Genomic DNA, 12,071 nt, shown 5'->3' with positions numbered 1-12,071 from the left:
AATTTAAAGTGTTGTCTTGTTCTGCTTTAACTGTACTACTTTAATAGCAGTACTTTAACTGTACTACTGCAGAATGATCTGAAAAAACGTATACATACTTGATATTTCTAGGTCAGGAGAACATACACTTATTAAAATAATTGTCAATTGATAACTGTACATGTCTTTAGCCATGTTTTTTTAAAGTAGGCTAATATCTACTTAAGAAAACTAATTACTGCCCTTATGACAGTAATCAGGCATTGATAAGGTTCAACTGTAGTCTGTGATTTACTAACTTGCTCTGAATCTTTATTCTTCCAAGTATATTGGATCAGCAGTGCCCATTAGAGCCTTGGGGGAGGTGGTCCTATGTAGAGGGTGAGCTTGACTGCAGGTACGCTGGATGTGCAGAATGTTTTTCCAGAGGTGCACACAGTATCTATCCATATGTGGATTTTGGTGAGCTCCTGCAACTTGTATTTTGACAATTTGATGATAGGGTCAGGTTTTGTCTTCTGGACTGTTGGAAGATCTGTTGTTTTATGCTGCCCTTTCCTCACAATTGCTTTCTAATGTGTATCTTTGGTTATAAGCTGCGAATTCAAGACAAATTTATTTTTAAAAAATACCTCTTGCATTTCCCAAGAATATTGAACTTTATTGATTACTTTCTCTTTTTACTTCATAGTTCTGATGTAGACTCTGCCATAAAGCAGGCTCAATCCCTTGAAAATAAACATTTTGTTTTACTTAAATCACTCAATTGAAGTACTAATGCAGAACTAAGAATAGGTAGTGCTTCCAGTTTAATATACCTATTGGGTGGCAACAGATTAAGATGGCTTTTTGTGTTTATTAATGGAATTTGTTGCAGTCAGAATTAGCACTGATTTTCAGCACCTAGATAAAAGCGAGTGATGGTTTGGTCTTTTAGAACTGCAGCTTTGACTGTGAGATAGAATCTAGGAACAAAAGCTATGGAATCAGGTTTTTTGGCTAGTAATAGCATTCAGTAAATGCCGGGTGCAGTTTTTGGCTAAAAAGCTACGTTTTAAAGCAAATTCTAGACTTGTTTGTAGAATTTATCTGAGATATGTGGGCATGCGTGTTCTGAAGTTTGGAAATGCTATTTGTTTCATTGCACTTGCCTTTTAGAATGAAATACGTGCTAAGGAGAGGTTATACTTCAGTTGACAAGGCTTCCACTTAATGTTTCTTTCCTCATTTTGCACACTGTTAGGAACCTAGGTGAGTGGGTACCTTTTATATTTCTATAGGAAGAAAACCTCAATTTTCAAGGCTGGTTATATTTTAAGAAGTGACTAATTGTCATCTGTTTCTAATTCTACCCCATGCTGGACTTGCTGTTGGTGACCCATTCTTCTCTTTTGGCCTTGTGGAGAGATACAAGTGCCGGGCTGCTCCAGGCACTGCAGGTTGGCAGCGTTCTTATGGACATCACTTATGTCCATACATATGTTACGTTCTTATGCACATATAACATACAACATATAACATATGTCCATACATATGGACATCACTTATGTCCATACATATGTTACGTTCTTATGCACATCACTTCTTCCCCTCTGAGCAGCAGTCACTCCTGGTCCTCTGCTGTTCATACAGATTTTAACATCTAATAGGAACATGGGGGCTGCTGGTAGAAGCAGGGAAAGTAGTCTTGGCGTACCTAGATCTTACATGATGCTGCCAGCAAGGACTGCAACTAGGCTTCTTTACCTGAAGAACTGTTTTTTTTTAAAAAAAACAACATGTAAATTATAGCAACGCTGAGCTTAAGTGAGGCTCTAGTGAGGAGAACAACTCATGTGCTGCTCAACAAGGTCTACCTTGGTTATTGGGCGTGCATTTGTCATACCTTGCTGTCCTGGAATCCCAGAATAGAATCACAGAATAAGAACGACTTGGGTTGGGAAAAAAGCCCACCCAGCTGCTCTTCCCTGCTGTGCTCTGAAGAAGGGGTGTGGAGCAGCAGGGGCTGGGCTGAGGCCAAGGCCCCTGTGGCCACGGCCCTGCATGCCCTGTCACGACGTTCCTCCTGCGTGGGCACGTGGCTCCCAGGGCTGGGCGCACCGAGGCGCCATCGGTGGAGCCCCCTGCCGGTCAAACTCGTCAGTGCACTTTGTTTTGAAATGATGTCATGGGACTCGGTGCGTGACGTCAGCCCCTCCCCCCCGCTGATGTAACCCTCCCCCCAGCCAATCGGAGCGGAGGAAGCCGGGACCGTGACGTAAACGACCCTAGCAACAGCCCTCGTCGGAGCGGCCCAATTAGAAAATCGCTGGGGGCGGCAAGGAGCCAATGAGAGTCGGCGAAAGAGGAAGGCGGCAGGAGGCAGGTCTCCCTCATCCTCTCTCCTACAAGATGGCGGCGGCGCTGGCGATGGCGGCAATAACGGCTTTGTCTCCTTTCAGCGCCTGAGCGCGGTCCCGGCCCGACCCGGCCGCACCGAGCAGCGGCGGCGGAGACATGACCGCAGAGCCCATGAGGTACGACCCGGGGCCCTCAACCGCCGGGGCGTCGGGCGGCGGCCCCCGCCGGCCCCGCCGAGGGGAGGAGGGGCCGGCGGCGCGCATCGCTCCCGCCGCGTGCGCGACCGTTGCCGTCGGCCGACCTCGGCGGCGCCACCGCTCGGCTCGGTTCGGCCAGGGCGGGGCCGGGCCGGTGCTCGAGGCGCGGGGCCGGCGGAGGCCGGGCTGGGGGAGGGGGCGGCGGCGGGAGGCCGAGCGGGAAGCGCAGGGGGAGGGGACGGCGGCGGAGGCGGCCGGGCGCGGGCCGGCGGCGGGCGCTCTTCTGGTAACCGCCGCGCGCGGCTATCGTCGTCGGGCGGGGAGCGGGGCCGCGCCGCTCCGCCCCACTCCGTCCCGGTTCTCGCTCCCGGCCGGTGGGCGCCGCGGCGCCGTGCCCTGCGGCTGTCAGCCCCCGCCCCACGTGTCCGCTCGTAGTACTCTGCCCGCTCCTTCCCGCGCCCTTCGCTGGCGCGTCCCGCTCTCGCTGAGGGGCGGCTCCCGCCGCGCCGACGGGGATGAACCGTTCCCATTCGGCTGCGTAAACTAAATAAGCTGGTATAAACCGAGCCGGTGCCGCCAGGCGCCATGTTAAAGCCTTAATGCAGAGTTGGGCTTGGATGTTTTCGGTTTGTAGTTAGGCTGAAGGGGCTGATCAGCGCTGTCAGTCGCACAGAAATATTCCACATGCTTGAGGCAGCTCGTAAACAATAAAGCATTGTTTCTGAGCCCTCAAAAATGTTGCGTCTGACTTCAGCATCAAACAAGATGTTAAGAAAGAGGAGCAGCATGCTGTCGTAGGTACCGAGCCGCCAAGTTTCTTCTGAGGTTGTATTTGTGTTTCTTCACCCCCGGTTTCAGACTTCCCCTGAGCGGTTCAGTGATGACCACTGAGTTTAACAGAAGTTAAAAGGTGGGAAATTTTTTTTTTTTTTTTTTTCTCTTTTGTACTGCTTGATTTTAATGCCTTAAAATTTCAGAGGAAACAATGTATGTACGTGGATTCTAACTCAAAAAATTATAGCATTGTTGTTACTGATGCTGATCACGTGCTAGATGCAAGTCATAAGCACTACAAACATACGTTATGTGCTGCATGACTTCCCAGCAGCTACCAATTTCTTCTGCTTGCTTCAAGTTGTAAAACGGGTTGCCCATCTCTCCCTCCTCCCCACGCCTTTACAGCATTGGGACAGTTTATACCAGCTTTTTGTTGGATTGATTGTTTTATTTGTAGGCTGAAATGCAAATAGAGGAATTTTCTTCTTTCATCTTCAGTCTTTGAAAAGCAGGAGTGGAGTTTGATTTCTGTATGGCATAAAGATTTTGTTTCAATATTCTTGTGTTGACGTAGCACAGGAATTAATGGGAAAAGGCTGCTTTAGAATATGTTGCAGTGGAATTTAGATAATACAGAAGGTCCAACCTTTACCTGCAGGTGGAAAGGTTGAATTGGATTACTTCAAGAGTTTCACTTGTATGCTTGAAGTTGAGGAAGTATGTTCAAGGTGGATTTGAGTTTGTATGTAATCTCTGGGTTGAATGTCCATGCAGTAAGTAGGCCCTGTGACAAACAACTTGTACGTAGCTGCACACAGTATTTTTTGGTGCCCCAGACTTTTATTCTGCTCATTAACTCAGTTCTCAGTCAGTGCAGGTGTTTTTGATGATCCTTGTTCCACACAGAGCTCATCTTGAGTTTTTTAATGTATGGGAAAAGTTCTTTGCTAGATACCAAGCATTATGTTGTTTGGTGCTGTGGTTTCAGGGTTATGAGCACATTGATTGCAAGAGCCTTTCTCTTATTTTATCAGTTCAAGTTCTGCTAATACTAGAGAGAATGGGAGGGTAGAGGAAAGCACTATGAATGCACTCTTGATGTATTGATGCATTGGAACAGAGGCAGAGGTGCTCTCCACTTGTTTGCACACACATGCAGGCACGTTTCTCTGCTCACACAGTGTTCTTTTGCTCTCATTTCCAGCAAGCCGTGCTGGTCTGCCAGCTGCTGCCTTTCTGTCATCGTGCACCATCTCTCTGCTTGTTTGTTTATTGAGATTTTTGGACCACAGTTTCACATAAAACTTGCTTTATTTTTCTTTTCAAAAAGGAGGGATCTTTGTTGTAAAGTCCGGGTCTGTTCCTACCAGTCATTTCATACATTGAAGTGAATAAGCGCAATAGAAAAAGAAAACAAATTTTGAGTCTTGGACCATCCAGGAGGTGGTGTTCCAACGTTACCTATAATTTTCAGGTTAACTTTTTATGCTTTAGTCTTCCCAAGGTGCAATATGGGTTCTGTATTCCTCAATCACTTGAATTTCTTTGTTCTGTGTGAGTTATATTTCAGGATTGTATGAGGCATGCTATTTAATGCCACAATAATCTAACAGGAAATAAGTCCATAGTAATTGTCCGTGTTGTCTGAAGGCACAGTGCGAGTTAGCAGGCTGTCACACAATCATGTCAAATGGGTGTAAGCAGATTCTGTGCTTTTCTTGAGGAAATAGTCAAAACTTTAGGCTGGCTGTCACCTTGTGTGCCAGATGTGTCCTTGAGCCAACGTGTTCACACAGAAGTGAAATTCCTCCCGGAGAGTCTTGCTGCAGTGGCTGTTGCTTCTGTTTCTGTATAGTACTGTCTGTTATGGTTTTGTGTACTTTGTGTTGTGGTTTCTGTAGGGCTTATGTAGAGGTGCCTTATTCTCCTCTGAGATAATATGGTGTGAGAAAGGAATGGCCCTAACCTTAGTGAAACTTGAAATTCCCATTTTCATCACAGATTCCATGTGCACTTGCAACACCTGTAATGGAGGAAGTAAAGGTTGATGCTTTTTACTTGCATATAGCTCACCAAAAGAAAGTACCTGAACAGAAGACAGTGCTAACACGCTATGTTCACCACGAGAACAAATGGCTGTGACAAATGATGTTTGTAGATGGGATCACTGGATAGGCCTTTTATAAGCAGGGAGGCCTAGGGATACTGCTGACCCTCATGAAATCCCATTTCGTATCGCTGGAGTCTGTGCCTGCAGGTGGTTTAGAAATATGAATCGGTTCGCGGGTCGGTCAGTGTTGCAGGTTCTGGTGGTGAGTCAGGAGGGAGAAGACAATTGTCAAAATTCACTGGCAGGTATAATGGGAGACTTAATATTGACTTAAAAGATAGTGAGTAGGTAAAGTTCTCTAACTGAAGGGCAGTACTAAGCTGTCAGAATTTTTTTGTGATGTCCAGCCACAAAAAGTTTTCATGCAGGACAGATAAAGGATTGATTGGTGTGAATCTTTAGTGTTATTTTTTAAGAAAAGGAGCGTAACCATGGAACAAAAACCAACTTCAGTTCACAGGTTGTTGCCCAGAGTCGGGTTCAGTGCCGTTTAGGAAAGGCAGTTTATTTATCTGCAAGCTGCATAGCTGTAGAATTTTCTGTCTTAATACATCTAATGCTAGAAGCTGTATTGAGCAGATAGATCTGCTAGAATGCAGAAACAACAATTCTGGCAATAAATTCAGCATTGTTAGTGGGGCAATCTGAGATGGCTGTATTTTTGGAAAATAAAAGAACTGTGCTTCAGCAGGGCCATAACCCTGAAAAGTGGGTAACAGGTCTGATTGGTAGTTGTAGATCTGGGAAACTAAGGAACCAGCTTTAATTCTTAGGGTTTGTGATGAATGATGTCTTATTGAGAACCTTTTACAAACTTCAGAAAGTGGAGGACAAATGGAACAAAGGAGAAGATAGTCTTAGAATTAATTTAGAACTAAAAGCCATTGTGTGGAGCCTTTCTTTCCCTTCAAGCAAAGCACACTTCAGCTTTTGTGACAGTACTTTGTCTTGTAGGTTACATGTATGCTCGTTTCAGCTTCCTTTCCTGAATTAATGTATTAAAATACATAGTATGCCATCATTTTTGTCTCAGGTGAAAATACTATATTTAGGTTTTCACGTGGTTGACTTCTGTTTTTAAGTTTACAGGCTATTTTACCATTGAAATTACAGACTTCCATATAGCATTCAAGCCTACTAAAAATGCAGTTGTAAAAACAAACCAAGAACCAAACAAAAAAGACCCTTCACTTCCCAGCAAGGCATGGTAGCTCTCAGCCAAATCCTGTTACAGTTGTTTGGATGCCATCTCAAGAAAAAGACACTGTAATCTTTGAACGTAATAAAAGGTCTCTTAGTGATTTTGAACCTTTCCCCCTGTGCGTCTGGAGAAAACTCAGTCTGTTCACTTGTGTGAACCTCTTGTGCTGTGCTTATACTCCAAAGTTACTTAATCCTTATAATCAAATGTCTTGAACTCTATTAGGTATTACTTGATTGAGCCCTGAGGACCAAAGAACAATCCTAACCAACATGAAAAGAGCGAGTTTGTGTTAATGAAGCCTTAACCATAGTGTCTGCAAGTTCAGCGTAGTGCTAGAGGTCTACCTCTTTTCAGTCAGAGCTTCAGTATCCAGGCTCCTTCTGGCTGTATCCAATGAGTTCAGTGTAATCCAATGCCATCTGAGCACAGGAAAGTTGTTTTACTTTGAGAATGGCCAAGCATTGGAACAAGTTGAGCAGGGAGGCTCTGCAGGCTCCAGCAATGAAGGTGCTCGGCCCCGCTGGCCTGGCCGTGTTTCTGGCAGCTGCTGTAGCTGATCCTGCTTGTGCAGGAGATCTCACTAGAGGATCTTCAGAGCTGGAAGGGATCTCCCAGCCTCAGTGCTTCCCTGGTTCTTAGTGTCACATACCTGCCAACTGTAATTTTGCTGTTGCAAGTTCAGGTATCATATTGCTACTACTGAAGTTTATAAACCTCCCCACCTGAGACTGTGATTAATATCCTCTGTCACCTGTGCTTGCAGAAAGATTTGTGCAAAGGAGCAGTGAGTTATATCAGAGAGCAGGTCTAGGTTCAGCAGAAATGGCTGCTTGTAATCTGGGTTGGTTTCTGTGCTTAGGTTAAAATGATTGCTTATACAGTGAGTGTGGCGTAGGTGTAGTGGTAGTCTCCTTTTATTTTCTGGTTATGTGTTTTCTCTGAGAGAGGCAGACTTCTGATTAGGGAACAAATTCTTTCCCAGATTTTGTCATCCTTTGCTCCTACAGGTCTTGCGCCATTTTGTTCATGTGTGCTCAACCACAGTACATCGTTATATCAGGCTTAGTCTTAACGCTTTTCCTTACAATCATGAAAAACGTCTATGAGGGTTTGCGGGTGACAGAATACTGGCCTGATTATATCAAGACTTCAGCGATGTGAAGGCAAATTACATGCTGGGGTGAAGGAAGGATACCTTCTAACTGTTCTGGATCTGTATGTTGAATTAAATGACATCAGCTTTGGCTTTACTTGTAGTAAAGCAGTTATTTTTTAAAGATGTTCTTGTTAGTAATGTATTAGATACAGGAAGGCTTTCAAAAGTCACGTTCTTGTCTCCGTCAGGGCTTTGGATGCTCCTCTGCTAGCACTTAAAACAAGTTCATTTTTGAAGAGTCCGTCTGCTTGATAACACAAGGGGCCTTGGAGGGCACAAACAGGTTTCTTCTGGGCAGAACTGAGCTGAAAGGTGCTGCAGCAGTCCTGGTGTGCTCCAGCCGTTAATGCCTGAGCAGTCTGCAGGACTGGGCTGTAACTGAGTTAAAGCAACGCGTGTAGTGTGGTAGTGGGTAGCAGCTGTTGTCAAGTCTTGTGCTATGATAGAAGCCTGGTCTTTTTCTCTATTTTCCTCTTCCCCTGGTCTTAATTAAAATATTCAAACTTCTGCTATGGGTTGTTATGTTTGTCCATCACAGAGATACTGTTAGAAATAGATGATGTTTGCCTGCAGTCTGGTGGTTTTAAAGATCATCTGGTCTTAATTTTCTTTATTTTTTCAAGTCCTGTTTAGTTTTGTCTGCTTAATAGTTGCTACTCTGCAGTATTTCTTTGGAAATGCCAAGGTGAAAAATAATTTAAGTTGAAGCAGCTGTAAAGATGGTTTAAAAATGAATTTGTCTAAAATCTTTAAGGCAGCTGAGAACTGAAAACCAAAACATTTCGCAAAAGTGTGTTTGTAACCAAACTGGTGGAGTTGGATAAAAAGCTGGAAAGCGCTCCTGTATTGCTGGCTTGCAGAGCCATTTGTAACCCAACTTTGTCTGGAAGGTGGTGGATCCTGTGTGTTTTGTTTTTTAAAAACAGCTCTGAAACATTCTTCCAGATTTTGACAATAGGTGGAGCATTCTCTACCTACATTTAAAAAAAAAAAAGCTATCTGAGGGGAGAATAAATAGAAATAGAAGGTGATAACAAGTTTCTTCCCGCGCAGTTTCACAATGTAATCCAACATGACCCGGTTTGCTGCTGAAATGAGCAGTCCTGCCCTTCCTTATGGCCTGGCCATGAATTTGCAGCACCTCTCTTGCCACGAGACACAGTGGTCCCGTGAATGTGTAGCAAATCGGATGCAGATGGAAACTGTTCTGGAGCATTTTATTTTGTCTGAGGTGGTTTGACTTGTTACACACAGTGATCATTAGCTAATGCGGTTGATGGGTTAAGCACAGGGGGACAGTAATTAGCAGGCAGAGTGAATTCAGTCTGTTGTGTCTAGCTAGGTGAGGACACAACACTTCACCTCTCCCCTGCACTCCCTCCTTGTTCTTCTGCGTTGTGTTCATTTGTCATAGCAGTTAACATAATGCAGACTGTCTCACTCGTTACTGGGATAAATGGTGTCCCAGCCGTTGCTGGTTAAGGTTACAGAACTTGCTCTGAATTTAGGTGAGGAATTGTATTCTTGGGTGATAGTTTCTCAAGGTCACAAATCAAGTTCATGGCCAAACCAGTAATAGTAGGACATGTCTTCTTTCATTCTTGTTCTAATTAAGCTAAACTGTGTTGAAATAGTTCTAGACTGATGGTGAAGCTTTTCCTTTGTATGTGCAAGCCTGAAATGGCTAGGAAATAGCATAGAGATGGTTGATTCATGGCAGAGTGAGACTTGCTTTGCTTATTACTTCTAAGATGTTAAGTTTTAGACTTCTGTGCATTTTTTAATGCACATTTTAAATGTTGTGATCTATTTATTGTGTCAGTTTGTGACAATATGTTAAAAAGAATAAGGATTTTGCTGTAAAAGGTTTTATACAAAAGCAGGGAAAGCATTGCTGTAATTCCTTTGGGTTGAGGTGCAGTAGCCTTTAGTTAAGTTTAGTCTGTTCCTCCTTAATACAGGCTGATGCTACAAAATGCTGAATAATCCAGAGGAAAAGCAAGCTGAGGAGGCATTTTAGTATTAGTTTGTACATTCCTATAATGTGCTAGCATGAACATTTTTGTTCTGGAAATGATGCTTCTAGGTTAGTTAGGATGAGAGGCAGTAGTTGGTAGCTGATCATGTTCTAAGCTATTAGTCACAAAGACACGTGTAGTGTTCTGAATGTTTTATATAGAGAACAAGGATATTGTAACTTGTTTCAGTAACAGCATTTTAGAAGATAATAAAGAGAGACAAGTTATTTCTAAATAATAGTTAAGTTGAAAGTTGGGAGTTGATATTTATTGATGTGTTCAGAAAACAGTGGAGATGGTGACAGCAAGGGGATTGAGCTTCTGATAAATACTCAAAGGACACGACAAGCTGTAGAACAGGGCAAGAGGACATTATTTCCTGTTGCTGTCAAAAGACAATTTTGAAAGTAACGGGGAGATGGGGGGAGAAAAAAGTGAAAAGGAGAGACGTCTGTAGCCTTTAACTGGGCTGACTTATGGAGTGGATGATATAGTTGAGCAGTTTGAGAAACCGTATCTAATAGCAGACAAGGTCTGATGAGTCAGACTTATCAGCTGGCAGATTTCTGGGAGTTGATAGCGTCTGGAAGGGAAGCAGCAGCCAACAGCTGAGAGTGGCAGCTTGTGATAACAGGGTCTGAGGACATGACTGCCCTTGGTCTTACTCAGGATAACTGCAGCCAGGAAGAGGCACCTGTCCAGGAAATTGTGGATGCTATAGGTGGAAAAAATGAGCATGAAATAGGTGACATAAAATGCAAGGGAATAGAATGTGTATGAATCATGAAGGAGTAAGCCTTTATAGCAAAAGCATGGGGCAAAACTGTTGCCTTTTTACTGTGATGATTGAGGAAACAGGACTGGTGATTCTTGATGTCTAAAACTGCCTGGTGAAAATTCCAAGCATAATACTCATGAACTGATCTGATTGTGCTGGGTCGTATTTGACAAAATAAATGCAGAATGCATTATATATGTATTTATGTATGTATATGTATGTAGTTGGTTTAATATAAGCTTTGGGTAAGAACAATCTCACATGTTCACCTAGCTAAAACCAGCTTAAAATGTTTATTGTCTTTGTTAAGAGTCTGTTGGCTCTTGCTAAGAGTCTTCAGTGCTTTTTTGTGTATGTATCAAAAAGGCTACTTTGTTGTTTTGGTTTTTGTTTCTTTTTAGTGTAAGGTTTAATAAAATTGTATGGTTTTTATTTGCTTTGTAGTATTAAGTGTTCAGGTCATGAGTAACTTTCCCCTGTAGATGTGTGTTAATTGAGATTCAACATCACTCCTTTCAGGCATGCTAAATTAGCGTGAGACCTACAGTAACTTCAAGTTTCACTTCTATTTTGACAGTGAAAGCAAGTTGAATACATTGGTGCAGAAACTCCATGACTTCTTGGCTCACTCATCAGAGGAATCTGAGGACACAAACTCTCCTCCAGCACTATCTAAAACCAAAAGCCTAGGTAAAATGGCATTTTATGTTTTAAGTTTAAACATATATATGATTCTGAAGTCACATATCTTTGTGTTGTGATTTCATTGTATTACGCTTCACCAGGGCACAGTTATGCAAAATCCCAGTGTGATTTAGTTAAGTGGTTCTATTTTGATAAATACATACAGCCTTTGACACAAGATTTCTTTCAGTTAAAATAATGCGTTTAAATGTGAATAAATCTAATTCTGCTGGTAGTTTGCCTTCTCTGAAACGTGAGATGGCAAACATGCGTGCATTTGCCTGTGCTGGGAGTTCCTTTTTCATCTTTCCTGAATGTGAGGGCAGTATTTAGTTTCTTTTGCTGCAGTGAACTTTTTGCAGTCCTTGTGGTTGGGGCAGAAGATGTTGAGATTGTGCTTTCATAATTATCTGAAAAAGATGCCTATATTTATTTGGAAACATTCAGAAACAAAATAACTGAAAAAACATGCTGGACTAAATCAAATATGGCATTAGAAATTTGTACTTACAAGTTAAACATAAGTAATAAATTTTAAATAGCGTGATTTCATTCCTAAGAAGCAGAAATTTTTCGTAGCAGTACCATATACAATTTGTTTCCAAATTTGACTGGGTACAGGTACACAACTTTCCAGGCACTGCTGTTTCATGAGCTAAAAATTATACTGAAATGATAGAGTGCAGGAGAATGGGAGTGTGTTGGCTGTGGTGTGGAGTTTATTTTTAAACTGTTGTTGTAAGTAATAAAGCTGTGTGTTTGCTGGTGTGCAGTTTTTCTTTTGATGTTTATCTTGAGAATGTACTGCCATGTGCTCCCGTCTGCCTT

General features: G+C 42.9%; 1 protein-coding gene across 6 annotated transcripts in view; it reads left to right on the top strand.

Annotated features, from left to right (window-relative positions):
• Nucleotides 1-2,315: 2,315 nt before the first annotated feature.
• ATRX (ATRX chromatin remodeler) overlaps nucleotides 2,316-12,071 on the top strand; it is a 75,912-nt gene continuing 66,156 nt past the window's right edge. For 2 of the 6 annotated variants that reach the window (XM_048959205.1, XM_048959201.1), the window contains exons 1-2: nucleotides 2,316-2,495; nucleotides 11,137-11,249. In XM_048959205.1, the coding sequence (XP_048815162.1) occupies nucleotides 2,476-2,495; nucleotides 11,137-11,249 (133 nt within the window). In that variant the 5' untranslated portion in view covers nucleotides 2,316-2,475. Of the gene's footprint in view, nucleotides 2,496-2,996; nucleotides 3,427-10,418; nucleotides 10,527-11,136; nucleotides 11,250-12,071 lie in introns of those variants that run through there. The other 4 variants (XM_048959202.1, XM_048959203.1, XM_048959204.1 and 1 more) reach the window with 3 other exon arrangements.

Source organism: Lagopus muta, chromosome 13 (genome assembly GCF_023343835.1).
Source record: "Lagopus muta isolate bLagMut1 chromosome 13, bLagMut1 primary, whole genome shotgun sequence".
Classification (NCBI taxonomy): Eukaryota; Metazoa; Chordata; class Aves; order Galliformes; family Phasianidae; genus Lagopus; species Lagopus muta.
The sequence above is the reverse complement of the archived record's forward strand: the minus strand, read 5'-3'. Positions and strand labels throughout refer to the sequence as shown.